Raw genomic sequence first — 15051 nt, forward strand, 5'->3', positions numbered from 1 at the left:
CAGAAAATGTACATGGAGGGAGTAGTGAGCACTGTGAGTCTGACTTTGCCTTGCACAACACCAGCTCACAGTGTGCACAGAGGGAGTTGTGATTCACCAAAGAAGACACACCTCACAGGTCAATCTGCTGAGTCACGTATTTGAACTGACACATGGCAATGCCCATCACTAATATGAAGTGATATTTTACATTCAAAGACAAAAGTTACTTGGAAAATAAAAAATAAGGTTATTATCCCAAAGAAACTTTTTTAGACACTGATGTATTAAGGCACTCCTTCAAAGAAATCTGAAATTAGTTTCTAACTTCGCTTCTCTACATTGCCTCTGATGTAAAATGAAAGTCATTGTCAACGTTATAGCTTATCTGAATGTAACATACCTTATTTAGGGCAAACAAAACGCCATGTTTTATACGAGGAACAGCAGCAAAATTATTTCCATCTTAACTGCTTTCTGGGCACAGCGTATCCTCAGTCCCTGTCTCAGTGTATATCTCCTGTATCTGCATCATTTTTGCATTGTTCAAGATTATCATGAGAGATGTGAAAATCCCATAAGCGATAAATGCAATATTGACACGATGTACGTGAATAAGTGCGACATAGGTGTGATGACTTGACTCTTATGATATTTAAACAGCAAATTTGCCTATTCGATGGCAAAATTTGTAAATATAATGCCAAGTGCTGTTGAAATGCTCTGCCGACACTTACTGCTCATTGGCTGTGACTCAAACTACATGTGGGTGCAGGCAACCTCCACCAGCTCATTGTCGCACGCTTCCACCAGGAACTCGAAGGCACGAAATCGGCAAGTCCACCAACCTATGCAACAGTTGCAGGAAGACAGAAACTCTTCCCTCTCTTCCAAGGATTGGTGTTTTTTCTTCAAACTACCACCTTGACTACGGTTATTTAAACACTACCAAAGATTGTTAGCAATCTATATCTAGCAATAATGACATTTTGTGTTTTGCCTTTCTGCCATTTGCATTTGACATTGAATTGGGTTCCTTCATGGCATCATCATGCAGAGATTGTCATAAAAAATCTGCTCCTGGAAAGTATTCAGTTACATTTAACCTGTCGTATAACCGTCGTACGTGCCACCACCGAAAAAATGTTGTTGGCACCCACGTCTGTCTTAAACTCGCCGATCCGAAAACGCATCACCCTGTTCCTCCACCACCTGACTTACGTTGTTGGCATTTACACAAGGCAGAGCTTGCTGCCTTATGATTTTAGAATAGCATTGTGATGGAGAGCAATAATGGCAAAACTTCGGTGGAGCACAGCAGTGATAATGACGATGTAGATATGGCACAGGTCTGATGGTTTTGGGTGGCAGCACGTTACAGGAGGCCAGTCGACACCGCATTATTATTATTGCATATTGCTGCAAGTAGGCAATTACCTGGTGGCATCATTTGATTTACATACATGATGCATGAACCGGGACACAAGAGAGATCGTTCGGGTATCACCTCAAATGTGGAAGTCTCGCTGGAGACTTGCGTGAGTACTGCCGTGAGACATTGGCAGTGGCGTACCCAGGAATTTTGTTCAGGTTGGGGAGCGGGGGATGCTGCATGAAATCTTTACTTGCAATTACCTCTCAAACCCGGTCTTATGGGGAAGAGAGCCATGACACTTTTCCATATTTTTTGTACAGTTTCAGAAAATAACATCATCATTCAAATAACAACATCACTCTTGTAATCTCACCTTTTTAGAGCCATAATGCCTCATCTGAGATTTTTTAATTATGCTCAAGTGTAAATGCTATTCCCTGCCTAAGTGTGCAATGATGGTGAGTCCCACAAGGTTGAACTGTCCAAATTTAAAGGGTTGCCCTAGATTCTTGCAAAATTGGGTCTGTTACCTGAGATTTCAGAATTGGGACTTTAAGTCTAGGCTAATGTGGTTCATTTATCTGACCAGGGAGACACAAAATTTAACCCTAAGTACTTACTCTCATCTTTCCATCATCATCATCATCCATGGTTTCCATTTTCATGTCTTTTTCCTTCTTTGCCTTCTTCCCATCATCGTCAGCCCTGCAATTAAAGAATCCTTAAACCTGCGATCAAATAGGAATGAAATTCGCAAAAAGAAAATAAAAACTCCTAATACACCACCTAATCAAGTATAATGTTAAAGTATAAGTTGACGATGTAATACTCCCACACATGCATGTTGCTCAGGAACAACAGAGGATGACATTGATGTACCTTTGAAGAATTCCAACAACCATGTTTTTGAGAATACTTGTGAAAAGATAAAACATTTAAGTCTTTTGGAAGGAGTTTCAATCCTGAAACAATTTCATTGCTTCAACTGAAAACTCTTTCAGAAAGAGAATTCATAGAAAGTGAGGCAGTCTCTTTTCCATTCATGAGTAGCTTTTCTTATATGTAAATCATTCAAGAGGCATAATGGCAACTTGATTGTTAAAAATAGACATTCAAGATGGTATCCATTGTATAGAGGAGTTGAAAACAAAAAATTTCCCACATGTTATTTAAGCACAATGAAATCTGGATGTGTATTTGCGACCCACAGGAAAAGTTCAAGAGACATGGCGAAGCTGGAAGTGCTTCATGAACAAGGAGATACTGAAAGAAGGTAGGCCACATCTTTCTTACCTTTCACTTTGATCATCCTTTTTGGTCTTGTCCTCCTCACTAGGTTTACTTTCCTCCTGCTTAGATTCGTTGAGTGCAACAGGAGGAGAAGAAGATGGAGGTTCTTTATCCTCCTTCTTATCCGTCCTACTGGACTTTCCATCAGGGGTGCGGCCCTTGCCTACACCAGAATGCCAATTTCCCTGGCTGCCTGTCTGCTTTCTTTCAGGAGTTTGACCTCCCTTGGAGCCTTGATGCCGACTTTGAGTCGCATGATGAAGGTGAGATGAGTCACGACTACGATTACCCATCTGAGAGGTCCCCATCCAATGGGAAAGATGGGAAAGGTGAGATTGAAATTGAAAAACATAGCAAGTAAGTTGAATGCAGATTTGGAAGGGGATTCCCCCAACCATATGAAGGGTTATGGCTGGTAGTTTCTAGTGTTTCCCCTTATAATTGGCAGCAGTAAAGCCAATGACTTTTGGATGAGCACATCAGTGATTGTACAAGATGGAAGTTTAACATTGCAGCTTACAACAATTTCAGATGTGGTAGGGATCAAGATTAGGATAAATATTGATGCCATCACAGAAAAATAGAAGATACATTACGATTTAAGTCTAGAGAATATTTGAGAATGTGTGCCCTTGTGTATGTTCATAAGACTTCAGTTTTTGTATTCTTTGATGCCTAGTGAAAAATGACAAACTAATGCTCCAGGCGAAGATGAAAATTCATGATTTCAAGTGGTTACTTAGCAAATGTCAGTAAGCCGAACCTTAAAATCAAATTCGTGGACCTCATTTGATGACTTCAGTAGAGGAAAATTGAAATGAAACACCAACAGATCCTTCGATCAGGTGAAGGTATTCAAACAGAATAAGGAAATTTTGAAACAAAGTTAGCCAAATAGGCAGTGTTACTCTCTTAGCTAGCAAACATTTCCAAAATTTGATAAGTAAGATGACGGAAGTCCAATATTATTCAATTAAGTCCACAATCAGCACATCAAGCATTGGTTAATGTGAACAACAATAAGTTGTAAAAAAATCTAACCTTGGAATATGGCTCCTGTCGTCTATTATCCATACGCCGCCTCCTCTGAAGAGGTCCACCACCATCTTGATAACGACCCATTAAGGATGGGGCCATATGTTGCTGGTGATGATGATGTCCCTGCCCCATTCCCATACCCAACTGAGGTAAAGGAGAGGGGGATGATGACCCACCAAGTTGGCCAAGTGAGAAATTCAGTAAAGGAGCAACCTGAGCAATATAAAGAGCATATATTATACTTAGTTGGGTGGCAGAACCAATACACGAATTACTAAAGATCTTAACTGGAAACAATGTGTCGGTCTTTCATTACTAATGAAGTCATAATAAATACCATTTCTGACATAACACTCATACTTTGCATGATCAAACTCAACTGAGTCTGTTTCTCAAAGTTCATTAAAAGCTAGCTCCAAGTTATGAGTAAATTCATGCCAGCCGTGAGTTGTGCATTAGGAAATTCGATGTGATACGCATACATTGGTATGCGTATCATATCATTCTCGTATCTCGTTACTTCCACTGGTACAGGAAAAAGTAGATGAGCATGAAAGAGCCTATATGTTTGTCTGTCCGCTTTTCGTTTACATACGGCTGCACGGATTGCCGCCAAAGTTATTACTTAAATGCATCTCATGCTCCCAAACCCCATAGTGCTACTTTTGGTTGAGATATTGAGAAATTTAAGCACACATGCAGTGAACAGCACTCGCAAGCTCCTACAAAAGTATGTAACAGGTGACTTTAATCACAAGATGTGGAGCAATATTATGGATTGTTCTCTTTTAGCTTTGCAGCATCTTAATCCACAGGATCTTATTCCATCAAAAGCTGCAATGTTAAGGTAAGATGCTGCAATAGGTAGCTCTCAAAAGAGTCACAAGGTGATGAGAGCACTAGATTCTGCATGGGGATGCTGGAGGCTCTTAGAGTCTTGCATGGTACATGTGTCCTAGAATTACATTGTTATGTACTTTGTCTGGATTCCCATTAAATCACAATAACCAAACTCACAATTTCCTCACTTCCAGAAACTTTCCTGTACCCATTTCCGCATTAACGCTTACAGCAAAAAAATGAGATTCATTTCCATTACTTCCACACTGATAGTTGCATGACTCAACCCTAAAACTTTCCTTGACCAAGTGACATGGAGGAACATTCTTGAGCACATAAAAATCGGGCAACCTTAACATCAATGCCAAAATATAAGACTATAATACAAGGCATAGATTAACTCCACCTCATGCATTCCATTAATCAAGGTTGTGAGGAGCGACGAATAATGCCATGGCTTGAGAATTTGAGAGTGAAACATAATGCAATATTACCTGAAGACTTCATTGATAAAATAACCTGCCCGCTTGACATCCAGACACAAATAAGTTACCAGACTAATGCACAAAGGATAGCCAGAGACAAAGAAATATGGTAACTGTCTAATGAGCAAGAGTGCTCCGTAGCATTTATGTTTTAAGAGGCACAGAAAATTACTGAGAGCAAAATTCAAATCTTCCCACAAACTAAAATAAAACAAATTCTGGGCAATATAGAATCTAATAAGGCCACAGTACCATTTGATTACTTCGGAATAGTTTTCAAAGATTGCTGTGATGTCTCCAAGGTAGCGAAATTCTATTTTAATGGGAAAAATACACAGAGGAAAAATCATTCGCCTTGACCGGGATTGGAACCCGGATCCCTCGATTTCCGGCCGAGTGCTTCAGCCAGTTAAGCTACCGAGGCGTCATTCTCCCCTGTGGAAATTTCTATTTTAATATTCTAATGCTATTATTTGCTAATGCTAATGCTTTGGTGGTATGGTGTAGTGTTTATGAGGTTGACTTGATGTTGATGTTTTGAGGGAATTGATTGATGTTTTCAGGGAATTCCACTGAAAATGGATAATTATGCGATAAAAATATCCTCCTGACTGAAAATTGCAGTGAAAACAGTTCTTTCATTAGCTACATATTATTCGTTAAATTCCACTTTGAAAATTACATAACAATTTTGCACTCCAAACGATTCATCGCCACGTTTGCTGAGTAAGACATCAGAGTTAAGTAAACAATATGTTTACAACGTTTAAGTAGGCTAATTGCCCCAGTTTTAGAAAAACCTATGTCTCTCTGAGTACTTTTTTTCAAAGTACAGTATACTCTCGTTACTATGAAGTTCACGGGACTGAAAAACCGCAGGTTCGTAATAACGAAGTTCATATGAAATTTTCTTTTAGGAATATTCAGAAAAAAAATTTATGCGATTAAATTACATGCAAATATATAAAAACAAGAAAAATTAGCTTCAGTTTTTCAATAGAAGAATGCGGCATGACGCAATCGAGGGTTGATATCTTCCCGATTGTAAGTCCTCGATATATGAACTAGATGCGTTCAGAGATCTTGTTCATAAGTTGATAAACCTACAGTCCCACCGCCAAGAATTGTAGGATGACAGGCAGAATGGTCTAGGTCAGAGTAAGGGGCAAGGTTGCCAGGTAAGAAAGGGAAACCCCACGTCACTTGCAAACAAAAGGGCTATGTGAAGAAATGAGCCGGAAGGGACGTCGAGCGTGAAGGACCCAAAGGAAGAATCACTTGTTTTGGTGGATCAGGCTTATTCACACCTAAATTCAAAGCAGATTCAATGATACTTTGTTCAGATTGGGCCCAAAGTGCGAGTTCCTCTATGTCACACCGCGTGGCATCGGCCAAATCGAAACACGCCAAATTCTAAATTTGAAATTTTTGAATGCTCGTATCTCTGAAAGTATGTAAATCGAATGTGAGCAGGAGGAGGACTAACTGTACTTCCAATTTACGAGCGGTTGTGAGTGGGTAACCATTACTCCACAGGAATGAAGCTTATTATATGATGTTGCGTATACACTGAAGAAATAACCTTAATTTACGCTCTTCGGCACAGTATGCGAGAAGAACTTATACGTGGCACGTTCATTAACACTTAGCATAGTGTATATTCACCTAAATGCCGTTGCTTATTCATGTAATTTCGTAATAATGTTCAATTTGTGACCACCGGGACCAGGACTGAGGTTTGTAATTTCGTAAAAATGTTTCTTTTACTATAGCTTGGATAGGCCTTTTTGTCGGGACCAACAATTTGCTTTGTGATAACGAGAACTTCGTAATAACATTGTTCTTATTAACGAGAGTCTACTGTATAGTTTATTTTTTTCATAGCAGTAGATGCAAATTTCATCGTCAATCATGTGACAGATTGATATAGAATAATTGACAGGTTTAAACATACCGGAAGATGCAGCACGGTCTGGAAAAATAGGACATTACTTTTTCATCCCCCTCATCTACTGTGATTTCCATAGTATAATAGTTTGTTCTCACTTTATGTCCTGGTGTCACCTTGGCCCCAACAGTGTAAACGCTCAAATTACTTTTCAGCTGAATGTATCCAATGGCTGAATCACACTATGTCTCTCTTCTAGACCTAAGGAATGCTAAGTAAATCGACGTCAAATAAATTCTGTGATATTTCTCCAAAACATAGTTAAATGAGATACAGACCAAGCTCTAGATCACTAGCAAACGAGATAGCTGATTTCATTTGTCTGACCTTTTAATTTTGCAGCTTCTTAACTCCACGCCGATGGAATATTCATTGCCACAGAAGAAATCTGAGACCAATTTACCTTCGGAATGTTCCCAGAATGCACCTTTACGAAGTCAGAGTCAGCCATTGTGCAATAAGTAAACCGTAAATTCCTAAAAACTATTCAGAACTGTTCTCGACACCCCCTTCAAGTTATGAATCAGCATCGCTGCTATCACTTGTTATCGCCATGGAGCGAATATGCTTGCTCACATTCTGAAGTCACAGGCCGTTTTTGCAGGCAAAAGAATTTTGTAATTTTTGCAAACTTTGAAGCTCTGTAGCAACAATAATAATCAGAATTATAAAGTCATATTTTGCATATGCTAATTACTTAAACTTACCTATCAATACATGTAAAAAAAATTAGTATTTTAATTTTATGAAAGGAACCACTGACCTAATTAGACTAACTTTAATCCTATATAATCCGAGTTTCACTAGTTTATAGAGAACTTTTCAATTTATTTTCTCCCTGATAATCTCAGCAAGAATGTGACCAGATTGAAGGGTTCCATGGGGCAAAATGAAGCTAACTGATTCCAGGAATTCATCATGGATAGAAGTTAGATGATTGTATGATCCATACGATGAATCAACCATCACTAAAATTGATTAATAGGAATAGGAAGCATGAATTTCGCAATAGAAGAGTATCTCAGCAGCTTTTAATACAGCCAAATGTGGAGCTCAACTCCGTGATCAAATTAAAATTTTGACATTCTTACCAACAAGTTATTCCAAGCAAGAAATTATGACTTCCACTCCAAATTCAACCAAAACTTTGATTGACAAATCATGCAGAGGGTTAAAAAACAACAAGGTATATGGGTCAATACTAATGAATACAGTGGACGTTCTATCTCTGATGAGCATAACAAAATTGCTCACTCTTATTATATGGATGAAGACAATGATTGCTCTTCTTTAAGTCCTAATCAGTGAAATATGTTGCCTGTCAACTAGACAAACCAAAGCTATCATGAAAGGACAAAAAACTGAAATTAAGTTATGACTGAACAAATTCTACTCAATGGGGTCCAGTGGATAAATATTTAGCCAGTGGACCTTTTCAGGTGTATGACATCTTGAATTTTAAGCTCATATGTTACAGATTTTAATTAATTTTAACCTCTTAAATATAGAATCGTACCATTATAAGTTAGATAGCGGAATTAGAATTTCATTGGCCAAACTGCTCAGAAGCAGTGGCTGAATATGCCTGGCCTGCTCTTGTCTGTTCCATATATTTTGAGGAAATGGAGGTTCAATAGCTGAGAGTAGGTCATTCACTAGCCTAATTCAGGAGGCAATCAAAGTTACAAATAGCGAAAATACCTTCAATATAGAAGACAGCAAATAACTTAGAGCGGCAGGTAATTAAGGATAAATGGCGATAATGGGAATGGAACGAAGCAGACTATCAAGAAAAGATATCAGCGAGAAAGCAGGAAAAATATCCATGGCCAGAGGATACTTCCAGGGCAGAAGGGGAAAGGTTGTCTGAAAAACAACAATTACACAGCAAAAATTTCAAAGCAGAATGGAGCAGTCAACTACTCTTATCGAAGCCTCCAAGCCAACATTAGTTTTATCTTTACGGAACTTTCTTAGCAGAGTGGTTCCAGGAATGTGCTATAACTTCAGGTGTTGGGAGCCTAACGATGGCCATTCTGGCATTCCATGATTTATGAAGAAAATTTCAGTGGGCACTTCAAGTATTGAAGTCCAGGATTGCCCCAAGAAAGGTGTGTATCACCACAATATTAATGAAATAAAGAGGGAAGATGTTTCAGAGAATTTACTAGAAAATAATGAGGAGCAAGAAGTACTTCATTTCAACTTAACTGGGAAAAGGAGTTTGTTCTTCTAAATGAAGAAAATTCCAATCACTGGTAAAAAAATTAAGATTTCAATATTTACCCGCATGAGATGTGATAGAAAAGGAATTAAGAGTTTCGGTTTTAATTAAGAGAAGTTGTGTCATGACACATCATATGCTTTACTTGCAACTGAGAAAATTGAGGAAAACATGCCTACAGTGAATTTAAGATGAAAAGATTATAAATTTCTGATGGGACTGCATCTATTTCTAGAATAGATTTAAGGAGTATTGAAAGAGTCATAGGTGGTGGTTTAGATGAATTGGAAAAAGAGCCTTGTGACGGAATAGAAGGAATGGTCAATTTTTTTTCCTATTTAACAAGTTGAGAAATTTCAATTCTATGCTTTATTTATATTAATTCTATATTATCTATACTTAACACAATGAGTCCTCTTTGGAGCATATTAAATAATTCTTGCCTGATATCGAACTTCTAGTTTTGCCATAATATGAATTATTTCTTTTCAGACAAAAAAAAGCGTGATTGGGCGGGAGTTGCACCTGTACACGGCACTAACAGCTTTAACGTCAAAAATCTTCGCAGAGAATAACTGGTAATTGCAATTGCTGGACATAATAAATGCCAATTAATTATAGTCGGGAGAGAAAATTCATAAATACACAATGGAAATAAAAATTCATTGACAATGTGGGATTATGAAGCACTAAGTTGTGACAGAAATTTGTACCTGCTGTTGCTGCTGCTGCTGTTGCGATTGGGGTCGTAGAAGAGTAGACAACAAATTGCTTGCAATGGCAAGTTGAGCTTCATGTGTGGACAACTGGGAAAGAAGGCTGGATGCCTGAGGAACAGGAGTTGGGAGAAGTCCTCCCATACGGTTGGGGTTGGACTGTTGATGAGATGATCCACCTAGTCCAACACCACCACCCATGCCAATTCCACCACCCGGCACTAAACCACCTTCCCATGGGCTGACATGTCCTGAAGACCTTCCCCCAAAAGAGGGTCGATTAGTTCTGGGATTCCTCCTCATGCTGTGATGATGGGACATACCTGCAAGGCACATTAATGTTGTGAAATAAAAAGAAAATAATAGAAAATCTACCTGATACATTCTTACACAGTTAGATGACACTTAATCGACAATAATTCAGCTTAAACAAAGGGTAAAATTTCCCGACGACGGTTAACTGTAGATAGTTCCTAGTGCCAACGCCCAAGAATGAAATAGGGTCATATACCAGAATTTCACCCCGTCATGAAATTTCCTACATGAAATTGGAAGTCATGCGCTCTCTAAATTCACAAATTCGGTGAAATACATGACACTCGTAAGAAGTAATGGCACCGGCATCTTGACTTATAAGTGAACGTGTCAAGACATCGTTGTTCATTTCAACTGTCTCGAGAGGGATTAGAATTATTGCTCGAATAACTCACGATATGTTTTAACCACTGAGTTTTCTCAACCGTATTGTAAATTCATGGGTAAGACCACGCCGGTAAGGCAACGATGACGCTCTGACATGATGCCAAATAAACACAATTTATAAAATTCGAGACCTAATAAAGACTATTTCTCTAGTTAAGTGACAGATTGAGAATGTTTTCACTCCGGGCAGAAAACAACTTACCCCTACAGGATCACTTTCTGGTAAATACTATTACTTAGAGACAACAGTTTCCTCGCAAACGCTAAGGTTTTTCAAAATGGCTGACGCACGGTCAACGGTGCTTAGGTGCCGTGCTTGCGTAGGAAATTCTTCAGAGCGTTCAACAGATGGCACCACCAACACATCTATCGCGACGGAAAGCGTGGGCGATACGAAACGAGGTAGGTAACATAACCCCTGATGTAACTTCACTCCCATGTTCACTCCCTTGTCTCCTTCCCCCTTGGAGGAAGGATCCTCCATCTCACATGGTATTTATTACCATAGAGTATATATACAAGAGAGCTCAAGTTGGCTGTGCAATGACCAAAAGCTGATGCGAGTATTGAAACTCTAACTTCAGTATTATTTTGGGAAATTAAATGAAGAATACCAAATTAATACCCAAAATAAAACACATAAAACAAATGATGAAGGATTTTAAACAGAATTTTGCTACTGATCTAGGGGTCCATGTTCAGATCTAGGCAAAGCCTTCTTACTTCCCAACTAAATCCTCAAAGAGCGAGGTGACCAAGGGAAAGGAACAGCCCCCCAACCCTGAATGTGAGATATTCATCTGTCAGTGGCGAAGTCTCATAGGTGAGCTCTATATGCTCACCTATCCAAGCAGCAATGGATCCATATTTTATATATATATTTTTTAAATTATATATTCTTATCACACTGTGTATATCCATACTGTGTAAAGCAACTTATGACAACGTTATTATAATTCCAAAAAAATTTGATTCAAGCAATCTGAGTCTTTATTTAATTTCACCTCTCAGATATGGGAACGCTTCACGATAGTTATGGTAGCCAAGGGGGCCCTCTGCGATTGCTGACCAGCAAACCTGGCCAGACCGCCCCCAATTTTGAGGATGGGTGAAGGATATAAACATGGCAGCTTTGTTGATGGGGGGCATCAGGCTGAGCCTGACATTGTAAATCTACAAGAAGTGTACCGGAAAGAAGGGATCCACATGGTGCAAATAGTTGCAGAGACAAAAGTCTATGTAGTGGTGTCTTTTTTCCACAGATCTTTCTTTGTGTAGTAGGTGTGTCCCAGGATCACACATCCTTCCCCTCTCAAATGAGCCGCAAGTATTATTTTACTTACTTTACATTTATTCCCTGAGGCTCACAATTAGACATTTTACATACTTCCTTAAGGTAAAAAATATGCATCTCAAGTATCCTTTTTAGGTACCTAATACAGCTGCAAAAAACCTTTCAAATTACTTCTTGTTGAAAAAAGTGGCCCCAAACTATTTTTTACGAGTGCACTGCAGTTTCCACAAAATTTTTGCTATAGGGTATCCAAAGACTTCACCAGAACCTATTAATCAGTAGCCAAATACAACAGTCACCAGGCTACCCCGTTTCTAATGCTCAACCTAAGATTTTCTGTAGTAGTAATTTTAGAACATACACATTATTATTTGTTCATACTAAATTAAGGTATTAAACATACTAATAGCCATGACATCACTTCAATCAGCAGAAAAGAAAGTCCACATAATGTTTAATCAATTGGGTGGTTTCCTATTTTTTTAAATTGCCTATGGCTATGGAGTACGTATTTCATGCTTTTAGATTTAAAAAGACGATATCAAATTTTCACGATTAAATAAAAAGTGAAAATTTTCAAGCACGTGAAAATCAATAGCTAAGTAAGAATGCTGGGAAAAGCCCATGTGACGTCATTCTGGTTCCGGCTGGCGCTGGGTGAGGTCACCTTGGTGCGAGGCTATGAGCACTCCTCCGATGCAGGCTGCTAGCTTTGACCAACTTGACAGCTTTTTCAGTGTTACCAACTCCTAAAAAAATTCCCATAAATTCATGATTGATTTCTTTTTCGTGAACTTTAACTATATTTTAATGTTTATTCTGTTACCCGGGGCTGAGACGAATACAAAAATCCAAATATCATTGAAATCAGTACGTCCGTTCTCAAGTTATAAATAGTGTAACTAACATGATTTTCAACTTTGTTTTATACATATAGATTACAAGGATTACTCGAGTGAACTACATATTTAAGAGCTATGCCTGTGGAAAACCAGTTGATAGCCTGCCTCACTGGATCCTTTGGAAAGAAATTAACTAAATTTATCAAGGTTATTCCAATACATGAATATCTAATAATTCTTTACTTATTGATTGAATATGTGCTTCACTCTAAAACAGTGTGTTTTCATCTGTACATATAACAAATGGATACCATAGGTTAGCAACTTTTCATATTTTTCAACAGTTTAAAACCTATATTATGTAATAACATCACAAAAGTAAATAGGTATGTAGCAAATTTCCAGGAGTAACTTTAAACGTCATTGCTGATTAGAACATACTTCTTAAGGTCACATCTTCCAGCAGGAAGAAAAACAGTGAGGTTTTTGGTTGCAGAATTCATTCGAGTTTTCTTTCAAATGATTACCAACAGCCCTTATTGTCAATTATGGTTCATTTATTCTGCTTGAACTTGTGCCTGATTCGTAAAGCCTTTCAAAAAGTAGTATTTGCGGTCTTGAATACTGATGAAAGATTTGCAGAGTTTTTGTTTGTTCTCTTAACACTAGGTTAATTATATACCCAAGTCCTTGTCACTACCCACATCAATGCCAACAACTTTTCATCACAAAACCTCCTCCAACAATATTTTAGCCTACAAAGGGAAATGTAAAAAAAATGAAGAACAAATGTGGTTGAGTTGGAAGAATAGCTGAAATGACAAGGAAAGAACTGAATTATAACCAAGAGTCTTAAATAGAAAAAGCATAAGGATCAATTCAGCTTATTCCTAAGGATTATTAAGAATGAGCTTATATTATTAGGAAAGGAAAATAAAGGAAGTAGTAGGTTACTAATATTTATTTCAAAAACATCAGGGTAAAACAAATGAGTACCACTGGAACATTATGGGAAAATTGTCTAAAATCTAAACATAAAAAAGGAATACTGAAAAATCACAGAATGCACACCATCCCTACTGGTTTGATACACAATGGATGGCTGTGGTAATGCAACATTCACCAGGAACATGGTAGGGAAATGAGGAATAAAATTTCCTCAATTATAATGCTGAGAAGTGACGCCTTGAATGAGTGGAATTGAAAATAATACAGGGGATACTTGTTTTTTTTTTTAAATGAAATTAGCAGAGAAATCATTTATACCAAAGACAATTTATATCAAAAATATTTAAATGGTCTCACCATTTATGGAAAGGCAACACTCAAGGTTGCAATTTACAATAATAAAGTTAAGTTAAACTTTAATTAAAAAAACACAGGATTAAGTGAAATAATCTTGTTGATTATGTAATATAAACTGATGTTTTATGGATTTGTCTGGTTAATTTTTTCTCAATGATTCTATGAAAGATGACAAGTCATATTCTTCTTCATATTGCTTGTCTTCCCACAATTCAGGTAAACTGTCAAGTAAAGACTTAACATTTTGCCCACCAGAGTTGACTGAAAAATTTTTGTCATTCTGAGAGATATTTTTATATCTTTCATTTTCTTCGTTAGGTTTCCCCTTCAGCGAAAATAAATCAAGGAGCTGAAAAAAAATCCTCTCATGAGTCAATAATCCTTTTGTCAAATATGCAATAAATAACAAATTAGAATCAAAAAGGTCGATTTTGTAAAGCTCATTTCTCACCTGGTCAGTACCCATGGTTTCTATTGATGCATTTTCACTGCTGATAACTGTATTTGCTGTCAGCAACTTGAACTTCTGCAGCCTGGAAGAGAAAAAAAACTAATGTATACAATGCATTGCGAATGAACTCATCATCACCATTATTCAACAATCCTAGGTTTGGTTTGATTCGTTCCTTCAGATAATCTTACTACATATATAGGTGCATTTATTTTCCTTATATAATCCTTTGTCACATATTCTACAACTCTAATATTCTTTCATCGGCCTTTCTTCCATTCAGCTACCACTTCAATAACTGTATTCATCAGTACATCATGTATCAGTTCGTATCGACAATGGGGAACTTGCATGATTTGATTTTATTTAACAGGCGGACAGAAAATTATTTTCTGAATTCAACAAAGAAAACCACATGTAAATCTGATATTTCCTTAGTGAGATATTCAATGAGAAATATAATGAATTTTACAGCATGCCAAAAACTCCCTCACCCCCAAGCCACTGCTGAAAATGACGTCATCTTTGCCAACAAATCACATAAAGCAGTCCACCGCTGGGC

At 37.7% G+C, this 15051-nt stretch overlaps 2 protein-coding genes across 2 annotated transcripts in view; both read right to left on the minus strand.

Annotated features, from left to right (window-relative positions):
- Positions 1-10900, minus strand: part of LOC124158570 (zinc finger protein on ecdysone puffs) — a 38571-nt gene extending 27671 nt beyond the window's left edge. The window contains exons 1-5 of the mRNA XM_046533730.1: positions 10800-10900; positions 9893-10218; positions 3686-3895; positions 2648-2937; positions 1975-2059 (exon numbers count right to left, since the gene is read on the minus strand). Coding sequence (XP_046389686.1) covers positions 1975-2059; positions 2648-2937; positions 3686-3895; positions 9893-10216 — 909 coding nt within the window. The 5' untranslated portion in view covers positions 10217-10218; positions 10800-10900. The remainder of the gene's footprint in view (positions 1-1974; positions 2060-2647; positions 2938-3685; positions 3896-9892; positions 10219-10799) is intronic.
- Positions 10901-13679: 2779 nt separating this feature from the next.
- The window catches only part of LOC124158577 (TATA-binding protein-associated factor 172), a 56642-nt gene continuing 55270 nt past the window's right edge, over positions 13680-15051 (minus strand). The window contains exons 29-30 of the mRNA XM_046533741.1: positions 14490-14571; positions 13680-14387 (exon numbers count right to left, since the gene is read on the minus strand). Coding sequence (XP_046389697.1) covers positions 14178-14387; positions 14490-14571 — 292 coding nt within the window. The 3' untranslated portion in view covers positions 13680-14177. The remainder of the gene's footprint in view (positions 14388-14489; positions 14572-15051) is intronic.

Source organism: Ischnura elegans, chromosome 1, assembly GCF_921293095.1.
Source record: "Ischnura elegans chromosome 1, ioIscEleg1.1, whole genome shotgun sequence".
Lineage (NCBI taxonomy): Eukaryota > Metazoa > Arthropoda > Insecta > Odonata > Coenagrionidae > Ischnura > Ischnura elegans.